The 14,827-nt window shown below is 42.4% G+C and overlaps 1 protein-coding gene across 1 annotated transcript in view; it reads right to left on the bottom strand.

Annotated features, from left to right (window-relative positions):
* dock1 (dedicator of cytokinesis 1) overlaps window positions 1-14,827 on the bottom strand; it is a 179,846-nt gene that overhangs the window by 130,418 nt on the left and 34,601 nt on the right. The window contains exons 15-19 of the mRNA XM_023406577.2: window positions 14,021-14,119; window positions 13,160-13,232; window positions 9,939-10,042; window positions 9,130-9,313; window positions 1,701-1,798 (exon numbers count right to left, since the gene is read on the bottom strand). Coding sequence (XP_023262345.1) covers window positions 1,701-1,798; window positions 9,130-9,313; window positions 9,939-10,042; window positions 13,160-13,232; window positions 14,021-14,119 — 558 coding nt within the window. The remainder of the gene's footprint in view (window positions 1-1,700; window positions 1,799-9,129; window positions 9,314-9,938; window positions 10,043-13,159; window positions 13,233-14,020; window positions 14,120-14,827) is intronic.

Raw genomic sequence — 14,827 nt, forward strand, 5'->3', positions numbered from 1 at the left:
ATAAAAAAAAAATAAAAAAAAAAGAAAAGAAAATTGAAGGCTTGGCAGCTATGATTTAGCAGTGGCGGGCCGCCACTGCTAAATGAATGTAGAGGAAACACTGAGATGTAAAAGTGTCACAAACAGATCTATCGCTCTCTACTGTGCTTGGTCTGTCATCCCGGGATGGATGAGATTCATCTCGGTCTCAACGAGAAACAAACATAACTTGCACAGTGTCGAGTTTTTAAAGCACAATTCAATCTCAAGAGGACCAGACTGCATGACAGAGCAGGGGGTGCAGTAATGTGATACTGTTTGCTCACAAAGAGTGTCACATTAGGGAGATGAAGAAAAAAAAAACGGTAGAAAACTCAATTGGAAACCCTAAAAAAAAAAAAAACCTTCCAGGATTTATTTATGATCTTGTCTTTTTGCATAGTATCTAAATCACAGCATACAGACACAAGTATACTCTGTGGATAAATTGTTTTTAAGCGTCAATCTGAAAATGTTACCTAATTGCACACCGACAGCCTCGGAGCGCTTTGGAAAGGATTGAGTGCTAATGTGATGGTAATAATAATCACACCCCCGTGGCTTAATGAACTGGTCCAGCTGTGGTTGACACATCTATTTGGCCTGATCAGAACTGTCTGGTAAAGGACTTCCTCAGACACATTGCAATCTGCCAGGCCCCCAACCAGCCCAGAGTGAAACTTTCTCTTGAGAGAGAGTTATTCATCTGCCCCATGCTGAGCACTTAAAGGGCCTGCCTACAACTCTGACAGCAGGTCATCTCTTCCCCTTCTGTAGGCTGTGTGTGGCGCTATGTGCTCCCTCCTCCCTCTACACATTTACAAAACACAAACAACAACAAAAAATAGCAACCTGTTCCCCCCCTGACAGGAAGTGAAATTATATGTGAAATCGCTGCCAAGTAGCTGTATAGTTTCCAGGAACACTAAGGCCCTGTTCATATCCGTTAACATCCGTCTCATGTCATCTGGTCACAAGTAGACAGCTCTAAGCACAGGTGTGAAACACCAAAACAGCGTTTTAAGTCAAAAGCATTTTCTGTCCAGACGATTGTTTTAGCTCCGTATCAGAAATGAACTCTGCACATACCATCAAACTTGGAAAAACACATATCACATGACCATACACTGGGCATGTGCGTGCCGGTGAAAACAGGAAACAGATTGAATACTCTGCAGTTGGGAGTTTGCAGAAAACAACATAAACATGGAACAGCATAGGCAGTTGTAGCGTTAAAATGCAGAATTTAACTGCCCAACAGCTGCTAGCAAAGACAACAAGGTCAGTAACGCTTGTAATTTGTTATCCATGTGGCATTCACCACTGGTAACTGGTGATCGATAAGACCCAATCAGGGAGCGACCTTGGGTGTTTACGTCACCGTTGCCAAAAGGTCCAGAGTAGTGTGGACGCCAGGCATAAACTTAGCAAAAGAGATGCATTTTAAAACTAAAACGTAATGGTGTGGATGTCGCCTCAGACCACATTTGGAAGTGTGAACACAAATGCATCTTGGGATCTTTTGTTTGTCTTTGCAAATCTGTATTCAGGCAAAGCAGAAGTTTGACAAAATACAAAAGAAAGTGAGATAAGCTCATTAGTTTTTGACTGCATAGGATTTCTGTGACTCAGCCTGAAAACAAAGACAACAGCACAGTGGAAGAATACTTTCACCCTCTGACCTTGACAACCTCGCCACCTTCCACCTTCATCAGCTGGCGAAGGTTCTGCTGCAGGAGGCTGGTGTTGGAGCGCCACTTCAGCAGGCCGAGTAGGTCCACTGAATAAAACAAACAAACAAAAAAAAAACACAAACAAACAAACAAAAAAAAGTCATTACCACAATGCACAGCATTGAGTTCATCCTGCCAATTATAATACAGTGTGAAGAGATATGGAGAGGCAGCGAGAAATGACAATTAACGTTCAACATTTGAATTTAATGAGTGCTGGGGTCAGACGTTTGTTAAAGGCGCCCCCACCACCACCACCCCACCCCACCCCCACACACACAAGTCAGTTTGTAAATTTCACATATACAGCGTTAGTCATTCTACGAGTTCTCTCATTTTAATCATGGAAAATGAATTCAGGCACAAGAGAATGAGTCATTATGTGATTAATCACGCTCAAGGGAGAGCTCATTCAGGCCACCTTTGGCAGGTTATCAAATTGGGAGCTTAAAAAATGCACTTGTGTCAGTTTGTTAAGGCAGTGTGTACAGCAGCTCTGTGAACATGAGTCAGACTTGTTTCAAAGACCAAAAAAAAACAGCTGTCTTTGAAAAGGTGGCAATGTAGAATGTTATGAGACTTCAGTCAGTTAAGATGCCGACTTCATCACTGGGGATATATTCAGCCTGGAAAAACAAAAGAACAACCTGGTTGACGTCATCAGGTTTATTTTGTGTTGAGCTTGGAGATTTACACATTTTTTTGTAAACTAGGCATTTATGAGTCAAGGTCAAGGAGGGTCTAACAAAATATGCCTTTAAGTTGCATTATGGGAAATCTAGGATCAGCATTTTTGAAGATTGACCCATACTAGGGTCTAAAAGTCAGGATATCTTAACCTCCACTGCGTCAGCTGTGTCCATCATGTTTTTTTTTTTTTGTTGGGGGGGGGTCATTTAAGTTTTTATTTTATTATTTATATTATTAAATTTTGGATTGTTCAAACATCATAGAAAAAGACAGACACTTCAATATAAGAAAAATGACCATGTTAAATAAAACACCATCCTACAGATGGACCATACTGTATTTACTACTACTTACTTCCCACACTGAGCATCTGCACACCTAGGTGACCTTGTACCATATTTTCCATCTCGCCTGGATTGATACTTGTGGCTTTAATGCTATGTCTTACCTTGAGCTACATCCTCCCTTCTCCTCTAGTATAAAATGTTCACTAACCTCTTGAAATGAGAAAAAACACCTTATCCTTATACAGGTCTCTAATCTTATTCAAATTCCTCTCTTTCCACAAACAAGGTTTCTTTCCTATTCTTAATACATGGATTAGTCCAAATAGAGGAGTACTCGTGTCTCTATTGGGATATACCAAGTGTCTTATGTAAGCACCCACACTCCTCTGGAGTGCTCCAAGACTGGATTACTCTGCCCACAACATTCTGTGACCAGGTCTCAACAGGTTTGAATGGGGCTGTGATTTCCTTTTTTATTTGTGTCCATCCATGTGAACTTTATGTGGCCCAGTGTGTGGCAAGCTTTGACATTTCAACTGCAACATTATAAAGTTCCAAAAGCTAGGCCGTCTTTACTTCTCTTATCATAAAGCTTCTGCATTCTGATTCTCGGTTCCTTTCCATTCCATAAATAGTCCTTCATTATCTGATTATACTGCTTCAACATCCTATAGAAACAGTCACTGGTATCATCATTGATTCAAGCGTGTCCAGAAGAATAGGGGGTGACGAAATCAGGTCTGAGGTTAAACAAAGAATGTCATCCGCATACAAAAATAATTTATGTCCTCTACCATTTTAATCCCAGCTTCTGCTCTCACTGCTGCTGCAAAGGGTTTAAAAATAAAGTGAACAATAAAGTCGAAAGTGCACGTCCTTGCTTCGATCCCATTAAAGGCAAAAAAAAAAAGGAGTACGTTTGTCCATTAGGTTTATATAGGTAGTATCTAAGAGTAGGGAGTGTTGGCTTTTTAATTAAAAAAAATGACATTTGATTTATCAACTGCAAAACTAGTTTCTTAAAAAATCTGTCCATCAAATAACTGATTAATCTATGAATTTTCTCATTTATAGTCCTGTCCAGATGCAAGGCAGCAGTAGAAACTTTCATATAGCATATTTATGATGGATTATTAGCCAAGCTTGCATAGAAAGAGAAGCTAGGCTCAGGGAAACATGATGCCTGACTCACCTGACTCCAAGCATCTCTTTGTGAACTCAGGCTTTTTTTCAGGACACTCGTCTCTTGCTGCTCCCTCTCTCTGTTTGCCATGCTTGATTGGGTATGAAAGAGCCAATCAAGCATGGCAATATCTGATGGATGCCTATCATCTGCAAACCTGACAAGCTATCAGGGTTCCGTCGCAAGACCCTTTCTAAACTACCAGGGACCCCCCCACGGAGATATAAATTTGAAAATTGAGGCTTTAGCACCTCAGATAAATCATCAGGCCGCTTGGTCCCAATGGGGCACTGCTGTTAGCAGCAACACTGTCTGTAGCACATGGGACAGTGACGCAGGGTGTGTGGGAGATCAGGTTTGCCTGGGAGTTACAAAACAAAAAATGCTTTCGACAAATTATGTGCCAGAGAATGGGTGTCTTTGCAGGCAGCTGAATTTAAACAATGCTACAAAAATGGCAGATGGAGAGTGGTGTAGTAATTAATTCTGGGATAACAGGTTATATCATCACTGCACAACTGAAATGCAAAAGCCCTCACATTACCATTTCGATGTTTGTTTACAGTACATCTTGCCTGACAATTTTTGTTCATTTTTCACCAGCAAACACAGCCACTAAGTAGTCTTAATAGCTTGTTCTTTCTTCTTAATAGTAATAACCTTGTATTTGGTTCTGAAGTTTGAAATGCAGGCTTTTTGAATGACGTAAGAGCACTTTCACACGCAGTAGGTACATGAATTCTCTACTTTAAAAACATTTTCAAGGTGGGAACATGATGTTAATACATCTTCCACTAGGCCAGGTCTGCTGCCATCAGATCTCTGCATCTCCTCCAGCCGCCACTGAGTGAAGCACACTGCAAATACCCAGGGAAGAACCAGCAGCCACTTCACATAGGCTCCCAGCGCAGGGAGACCGCCTGCATAATTCTAGCTTAATTAAAAAGAGTGTTTCATCTCAGACGTGGGTCTCAGGGATGAGGTGTCATGTGTATGAAGCAAGCAGTCTGTTGCAAGGGGCATACAAGGGCCTTTTTTTTTTTTCCTTTGCCAGAGTAAGTCTTCAGAGAAAACCTCTTGAAAGCAACCAGTACCGAGGATATGAATGAGTTGAGGTGATGATGGAGTTTAGATACGCCCAGGGCTGCAACTAGAAGATTATTTTAATTATCAATTCACACTTTATTTCTACAACTAATCGATGCATTATTTGGTTTCTAAATAGTGAAAGAAAAGACGGCTATCAGAATTTTCCAGAGCCGAAGGTAATGTTTTCAATTAGCGTGTTTTATTCGGAGCGACTGTGGCTCAGGCGGTGGAGCAAGTAGTCCACTAATGGCAGGGTTGGCAGTTTGATCCTGTCCCCCGTGTGGGGTCCGTGGGCAAGACACTAAAACCCCAAATTGCTCCTTATGGTCAAGCAGCACCTAGCATTGTCACCCACAACCATCAATGTGTGAGTATGTGAATGAGGGGGCAACTTCGCATTACCATTCTCCAACCAACAGTCCAAAGTCAACCACAAAGAAAAGAAAAAAAGTCACGCCTTTACAGTTGAAAAATGGAACTAACAAATGAATGTTTGGCATTTTTTGCTTCATGAATGATTCAAACGATTTATTGATTCACAGATGTGGTTTAGAATTCATGTCAAACAATTTAACTATTTGTCCAATAAAAGCACAGTCAGAGGGTGAGGATGTGTGTGAAATTGTAAACGAGAAGTCAGAGCAGGAGGAAATCTGAAAATGAAAATTGTGAGGAAATTGTGCAGTGAGTGAGTGAGTGAGTGAGTGAGTGAGCGAGCGAGCGAGCAGGCTAGCTTTTTGGGTGGGAGTTTTAAAGAGCTCCTAGGTTTTAATAAAGCAGACAGGCTCCCGCATAGCTTGAGATAGATTGGCTCTACGTTGCTTTATTAAAAGAACTCAAACCTTTTCCCAGAACTTTTGCGTGGGATGACATATCTGGGGGGGGGGCACATGCACACACACACATGCACACAGACCTCTCTGTTTAATCAAACTCGGGTGTGCAGTGACGAGGCAGTCTGATCCCCAAGCAACTTTTGGTGCCTTGCAAATTACCACCACAAAGTGCCAGGTAAATATCAGTGAAGTGAAGCTGCTCCACGGAGCCGAGTCTTCTCACCAGCAACAGCACACACTGCTGCCCACCCCTCTCACACAGGGGAAAAAGAGAAAGCGTAGAGAGGAAAGGATGTGGACAAATAAAAGAGAGGGTGGTTCTGAGTGATGCCTTCCTGTGTGTTCCATCCCGTGAATCTACATATCAGTTTAGACAATGGTTTGAGCTGCACACATTACTTCCCTGTCTAGTGTAATCAGTGTGGGCAGGTTCTGCTCATGACACTGCTCCTCTGCTGACATCACCGCCCACTGAGCAGAAGCACTCATGCCTGTATTTAAACGACAACTTCAACCGCAGACTAAACTTAATAACCCTCAAAGGGAACATTACTGTAACAACACACAACGCCCCATTCTTTCACACAATAGTTGCAGCAGCACTTTGACAACAGAAATTCTCCCCCTCATCCCAGAGATCTGACCAAGGTCTGTCCTGGGGGTCTGCTGTGACCTCATTAAAGAGGCTTCATGTGTATTTGTTGTGCATGTTATCGGGGGCCACATTTAGGATGGGATCAATGAAAAATCTACTTTTTCTCCCACGCAGTTGTTCGACAGAAAAATGTTCACCACAAGGTCACGTAAGACCTCCACATTAGTATGGCAGCTGGTGGAAAGAAGACCTCTACTGAAGATCAATGTAAACAGGGAGCTTGTTGTTCATCTTCACAGCCGCCGGCAAGTGAAAATCCTGTTTCCAAAGTGTCAGCATATCAAGTTCAACAACCATGTGTTCCTCTTAAATCACACAAAAAGGTGTCGAGGTGGTTCCTTATCTGCAAAAGGCATAGCTCCTACAGTTCTGTAATGTGAGAGGAGACACAAAAGTCACAGCATCTGACTCTATAATCTTAAAAGCAAACCGACAACACGGTGCCCCTGTTGACTGATGGAGGATTGAGGTCTATTTATGCGATGCCATGGATGAATCCACAGCGAAGTTGTCAATATTCTTCCTCTCAGTACTAATAAGACTGCTCTCATTAAGTTAATTGCTGAGATTTAGGGATGCGGCAACTCTGCCAAAGCAAAGACAGACGACAAAAACCAGTCAGACATGCATACAAGTTTTAAACAAGGCCTGCAGCTTGGCCAAACTTTTTTGGGATAAAGGTGAACGGTGAAATGGTTACTCAAAGTCCCTGTTGTAAACATTCATCACAGTTTACAGACTAAACTCTTGGTTCAACTTTGATTTACCGTACTTACTTTATCTCAGGTGTGTTTGCTTTAAATTCTGCCTCCAGACACAGTGGTTTGGACAATCTGGCTGAGCAATTGTTTTGTTTATAACCTGTCTGACTGCCTGACTGTTTGACTGTCTTCCCCCATCGAGTTTGTTCGGTGATATCGCCACGTTTCTAAATCACAGTGATCTCTTCTGTGAGCAATGTTCTGCCTGACTGATTATGGACAAATTTAAGACAGATGTTGTAATAAAGTGAAGTTATCCTCTATTAAAATGACAAATTTGGAGAAGATTTGTGTTGATTTAATTGGCCATTGGCATTTAATTCGCTGTTGATCTTTTCTGGCCAGACATTCCTGAAACAGGGATTTAAATCATGATGTCGTATTTAGCACCTGAAGATGGTAAAAAAAAAAAAAAAAACAGGTTTGTAGTAGTTTCTTTTTCCAGGCTTACACAAGGATTACTCAGTGACAGCTCTGATACTGTAAACTGACTACAAAGTGCCAGAACACGCACAACATCAATTTGCTTCAACACTTCACTCCAAAGCATTTCCATTCACTCTGCCCTTATTCGACTATTTAAAATAAAAAACATGATGGCACGACGCATTTCTTATTCAAACGGGGTGTTGCTCTGGGCGAGTAAAACATAAATTTAACTTCTAGGTAAAATTAGCCTGCAGTGAATCTGTCCCATCTTCATTCTCATTCTCTTTCAGGCTGTGGCCAAAAAAAAAAAAAAAAAACCCTGAGAGGATGGAGGCAGCCTAAACTTTGACTCTAATTAAAAATGGTGACTCAGACATTGCACAACAAAAAAAACAACAACAAAAAAAACAAAAAAAAAAACAGAGAAGCACAAAGCATCGGGCATCAAGTGCAGGGGGAAAGCAAAGCAGACATTTAGGATGCTTCTGTCTGTGAAATCAGAACTGGAAGCGTTTGACCACTCGCTTTTCACACGATCCACTCTCAGACAACCACAATGAGCACAGTCCGGAAATACCAACACGTCCAACATGGTTTCCAGTAATGTCTGTGGGGATTCATAAACATGTACTGGAGACCATCTTGTGATGGGATCACACCAGCTGCGACGCCCGGCAGCATGTTGACGTTTCGAACAAAATCTGTCCACAGACGTATAAACACCTGCCAAAGTACTCAAAACAGCCTCTGTGATAGTTCCCACTGCAGTTGGTGTCTCCACGACCACATTTTGCCATGATGACACACACACACGCACGCAGGCACGCGCACACACACACACACGCACACGCACACACACACACACACACACAAACACGCACACACACACACACACACACACACACACACACACACACACAGAGACACAGACTCACAAGGTGAAAACAACACCAGCCACACTAAAAGCTGAGGGGGGAGCACAAGAGGCCAAAATCCTTAATCAATAAGCCACAGAGCAGAGATGGGGATTTCCTTAGTTTAATAAGTGTAGATCTCCTCAGCATCCTGGGAAACGGATAGACTCAAATCTACTGACTGAGGCGGACTGAAAGAGCTGAGGAAGATAAAGTAGGTTAGAGGGAGAAAGGGATGAAGGGAGAAACCTCTGAGTGAGGGCAAGTGTCCAATATGACCAGATGGAAGGAGTGAAAGACGGCAGAGGTCCCAGAGTTCTACTTTAAGTGATGTATGGTCACTGTGCATGGATAATCTGTCACGTCAGAGAGGCTGTGGCCCAAAGCTAATTTCAAAATCAAGGGTCTACTTAGCTAAAATATTCTCAAAAATTCTCTTTCTTATGCTTTTAACAAGAAAATGTGAGAATGGTTACTCCTATAGCAACAAAGAGAGGGGGCAAAGCTGAACTACAGATGGAAAAGGGCTTTTACCGTTCTGTGTGAGCTTGGTGGAGCAGACCAGGGTGGCGATCTGGAAGGAGTCCTTGCTGATGGTGCAGTTGCCCAGGTTCTGGGTGCTTTTACCGGTGGTGGAGTAGCCCTTCTCCTCCAGCTCCAGCTTGGTGGCAGGTAGGTTCAGGTACAGGGACGAGTCCTCCATCTTCTTTGCTTCCGCCTGGTTCGCCGGGATAAGATTCAGTCAATTTATGAGCAAATGTACAATTTACAACTGAGGTAGCTGAGGGAGCTCATTCATTTTCGCAGCATAATTGAAATCCATATCTGCCATTTATGTTGTGATGAAGTGTGTGTTCTATTACTATTGAGTTTTTGGTAAGATAGATTTTCTTTGTGTATACTATCACCCAAACCACTTTTTTTCTGCCAGTCACACTGTGTGTGACAGTAATAACAAAACTCCTTGCGAAACAGTAACCGTGAGTGACAACGGTAATGCAAAGAATACGAGACAGAAAAATCTAATTGGGGGAATTTTTCCCACATTAACTTTTTAATTAACATAAATGGGCACCATGACGCAAAGGTATCATTATGCAAGTGATTTTAATTGGAAGGTAATTTGATTTCACTGTGGGGGTTGATGTGCACCTACTACAGAATCCTCCGTAGAAGTGGCAGTGAGGCTATTATTACAACAGCCACTAATAAGACCGGCCAATTTTTCACCTACGACTCAGCTCTGCTGCGGCCGTGTCATGAGGAGTGTGGGCAGGTACAGTAGCAAAAGATACCAGAGAGTCCCAAAAGACTGACTTTTAACCATGTTATGAGACATTTACCTTGTACACGATGAGATCATGCTCGCCGTCCCTCAGGGTCGTCCCGTCGTACCTCATCAGCTTCACAAAAGACAAGGCGAATATCTTTTCTGATTTGTCTTTTGCTGTGAGAGGAGAAAAAGGGACGCATGAGGAGGAGGACAGACAACAGCCAGAGGGGAGGAGATGTCCATGATAACTGTCATTTCCTTTGAGATACACACTTTCCTTTCCCGTGTACTTTTACTTTTTGCTAACTAAAAGTATGTGTTTATTTGATTGTGCATCTTCAAAAAATCTAAAGGGCAACATTAAAGCTTGTATAAACAGATTGCACAAGAGTAAACTGTGCAGCACGGCTGACTTTACAACAAGTCATTAACAAACTACCAGACTAATAAAACTGATAATCCCAAATGTAAATCTCAGCACTACAGGCCTAGAGTCAGCTCCTGACAAGATTTTACTGTCCCCTTCTGATGACTTTATTAACACAGTGACTGTATCTGTGCACAAGCTGCTTTAACTTTAAAGAGGCAGATACACTTTGGACCATAGATGTGAGTGAATTGTACAAGGTAAAGAGGTGAAATAATAGAAATAGTTCAATTAAAAGCTGATATATTCCGCATCTCAACACTGATTTGATCATAATATAAAAATATGTCATTTGCCTTTGAAAGAGATCATATTTGCTAACTTTAAAAGACAGGAATAATCCACTTTTTTTTTTATTAGTAATAGTTTATTATTGATATTCAAGCATCAACGTTTGTCTGCATCATGTTAGCATATGAATTAATACTTTCACTTGATCTCAGAGCCTCAGCTGTGAACAGTTTGTATAATCCCTCTAGGGGTATTGCTATGTGCATACACATGTATATGACTGTGTTTGGGAGGGGGTGGGGGGTGTTGAGGGGAAGCACGGCACAAACAAGCAGGAGAGTTATGACTTTGTCCTGTAACCAAGCATTTGGAAAGGGCCACATATATCATCATTGTGGATCAACAAGCTCGAATTTATGTGCAGGGAGTCCTGATTCATCGAAGTATCTCACGCATTCTATCTGCATAAATCCCCTCATTGGTTTGCTGCCTGCAGCCTCGCCTGTGAATAATTGCTGGGCTGGCATGAGAGGAACCAGTGGAGGGAAAACACTGTACGCATGCCACCCAGTTGAGAAAAATGTATTAGTGACTTTGTGAGGAGAGCAGAGAGCTCAAAACTCGGCAACTGGGGGAAAAGGTCACTTTCAGGACAGAAGTACTTTTTTGGAGCTAATCAAAGTCAAGTTTGTGTGGAAATTCTGCTAATTTCCACCTCTGAGGTGGGCTGTCACTTGAGGTTTATGCTGAGTGTACTGTGCCACATTTTAAACCCTTTCCCACTACCCCACTCACCAGGTAGTGGCATAATGACAGATGAAACAGAAGTGAAAAGATGGCAGAGATCTCTTACAGCCGCGGCTGCATCTGTGATAGCAGCCATCAGTCTGATGAGGCCTGACAATGTTAGGGTGGTAATCTGATGCACTGTGGTAGAGGCAGCCTGATTTTCAACCCGGGGGGGGGGGGGCGAGCACGTGAGCTCCAGTGGTGGCCTTGATGAGCAGTTCTGTCAGTCTGTGTTTCTAGTGAAAGTTCAGCACTAGCTAGGAGCAGTGGAGGAAGCAGGAGGGACACGGGCAGATGAAAGCAACTCTGTTCAAATGGGAGACCACCTCTGTTCTGCTTTTCTTCAGAAACCCTTCACATATAGAGAGGTTAAGCATTTCCTTACATTTCCTAGTTCCTTGTTTCAGAAAACTACAATGACTATTATTCTGCATATCTTCTACACATTGAGATGAAAATTTAAGTCTGAAACATGGTGATAGGGAGGATAAACTGCATCAGCTGGCACTCTTTTTTTCGTTCATTGCTGGTGTGTGCAAATGGAGAAGCCAAATCCAGCAGAGTGGTGAATGCAACAGCTTCTACAATGTTTGCAGGCAGCCACAAATCAAAGTGGGTTCATCCTCAACTACTGAGGTAATTCAAATGCCAGAAAGTGGCCGGATGCCAAAGAGACATGCCTGCACAGATGCAGACAATCACAAACTTGGATAAAGTTAGATTCATGTGTATAGGGATTTGAATAACCATGTCTCTATGATGCCAGTACTATAGTGGTATAAACACACTCACTGACAAGAGAAATACAAGACACACACCGTACACAAATTCATATAATCCAGCCATTACACCTTTCCAACATATGTCTGTATCGCCAATTGTCGGTGACGAGTTGGCAACGTCAGCATGCCCCTGCAGTCCCAGAGTCACTTGAGGTGAGCCAGTTTCTAAAGCAACCGTTACAGCAAGATAACAGCAAGTCACAGAGTTTCAAAGGCATGCCTCGTAACAGCATTAGTCCCACGGAGAAGCAAGGTGCCAAGCATGACAAGAAGGCTCTCCAAGTGGATTATAAGACAGCGCTGAGCTCTGAGACCTGACCACTTCCTCCAAACCACCTGCATGCAGGTGAGATGCAAACTGAGCTAGAGGATTTTAGAGCTGGAGGATGACAGCAGCTGCAGATTGCTTTACTAGGGAAAAAGAAGCAGACTTTCCTCCCACTTCTGCTTGTGCCATATGAATTGAGTGTTTCGTGTGTGTATGTGTGTATATATATATATATATATATATATATATATATATATATATATACACATACATATACATACATACATACACACACACACACACACACCTGTTGTGGCTCCTACAACCTCTCCAAAATACCTTTCCCTGCATCACTCCTTCTACTGGAGAGACCACCTCACCATGTGGCAGGCAGATGGGAAGGCAAGGCTGCCAGTACCAGGCTTCCCTGCCCTCTACACCCCCAAAATTAAAAAGGATGTTAAAAAACAGAAGGACGTACAACACTGGCTGCATTCAGCGAGACACTGGTCCCAATAAACAAATGAGATCCCTCAGGCATTTTTCACATCCCAGCTGTAGTCTCTGACAAGCCACTCTATGACACTGCTTTGTGCAGGGGCAGACTAATACCTCTGATTAATGTGACAAAGGGTGAGCTTCAAAGTATTTATCACCGTGCAACACATCTGCTTGGACTGGATATCTTCCATTATTATTTTTTTTTTTTTCTCTCTCTCTGGATAGATTAGCAGCCAATTGTGCAGCTGGTCATCAGCAAACCTGATTATTCACATGCTGACATTTGTACTCACAGTCCTGCGATGAGCGGTGGCGAAAGGTGAACCGCAAGTGGCTCCGGTTCACATCTTCAATAGGAATGGCAACCTGAGGAAAAGGGATAGACAGGGACAGTGAGACGTCCATATTCATGCAAACAGATTGTGTGATTGATTTATTATAATAATAATAACAATAATCTTGAAAAGAATTAAAAGTTGCTTATACAAGCATGTTTTGAGTAGTGTTTTAAACTGGGGTAACGATTCAACAAGCCTGATCTCCCCAGGTAGGCCATTCCAAAGTCTGGGGGCTCTAATAGAAATGCACAGTCACCTTTGGTTTTTAGCCGAGACTTTGGGACAGATAACAGAGTTTTGCCCGAGGATCTCAGGCAGTGTGTTTGGTCATAAGGGGAGAGTATTTCTGAGATATAAGAAGGTGCCAAACCGCACAGAGCCTTAAAAGTGATTCAAAGTATTTTAAAATCGATCCTAAAAGACAAAGGTAGCCAATCTAAGGAGGCTAAAATGGGTGTAATATGATCACATTTTTTGGAATCAGTTAGGAGCCTAGCTGCAGCATATTGTATATTTATATTCATCTATTGTACAAAAATATATTAAAAATAATTATAAAATAAATAAAATAAATATATATTATAAAACAATAGCTGCCTGGATTACTGTCGTTCTATGCATTGAAGTTTCCCCACAGGCTTCATGCTAAATCGTTCTGGTGATGGAAACTTTAGTTGTGTTGTAAACAATTACATCAAAGAGTGGTTTTGTAGTGAAGGTGGGAGATAATGACTGAAATGTAAATGTAACTGAAAATGTAACTGAGAAGAACAACAAAGAGACACAGTGAGGACGTACAGGTAAAGAGAGACATACCTTTATTGTTTCGAACCAGCGTGGCTGCTTTACTTGGTAATAGATGACAGACTTGTACTCATTGATCCCCTCATCTCCAGCTCCGGGGAAGATCACATTCTAGACAAAGAGACCGGAACACATGAAACAAGTTATCAGACAACACAGCTGGTTATCTGGTTATGCTGGCTTAGCTGTAAGAAGCAAAAATCATGACGGTTGAGCTATTATGACCCTGTCAAAACATTAGCACACTCACAGCATGTGGAAAATTGACTAGCGCTTATTTTGTGAAATGTAGTCCCTGGGGCAGCAAGTCTTAATCTAGCAGAATGGCCTTTAAAAGTCTGGACGCGGTTTATGCATGAGCACCTGCCTGTTGGCTGCCAATCTCGTGACAGCATTGTGGAAATAAGAAATAAATTAGAAATTAATTATTTAAGAAGGAGGGGCAGTGGCTCCCATGCAGGGAGAAGTGGAGGGAAGCCAGGCAAGAGGAGAAGGACCAGCTGGTGCTGATGGATCAAGCCATGTAAATTGGTCTGCCTAGCGGGTCCCCTGAGTTTCTACAATGGATCAGGGTGCGTATGTAAAATACTGTTCGCCGTACCGGGGGGATCTAGCAGGAGTGATGGAGCGACAGGGGGATGGCACACATGCCTTGTTTTCTATCAATCTGCGCACAGCCAGCCTACCTCTTTCCTCCCACTATTGCAGCTGACTCCCTGGCCTGCTAGTGCACCGCTGCTGAAATACTCCAACACTAATGGTTTCTGACAACCAGCAATTATGAGGAATAACAGGCCCTGTCTCCCCCCAGAGCAGATC

This window comes from Seriola lalandi, unplaced genomic scaffold, assembly GCF_002814215.2.
Source record: "Seriola lalandi dorsalis isolate HSWRI2012SDOR001 ecotype SW California unplaced genomic scaffold, Sedor1 jcf7180002054311, whole genome shotgun sequence".
NCBI classification, from domain to species: Eukaryota; Metazoa; Chordata; class Actinopteri; order Carangiformes; family Carangidae; genus Seriola; species Seriola lalandi.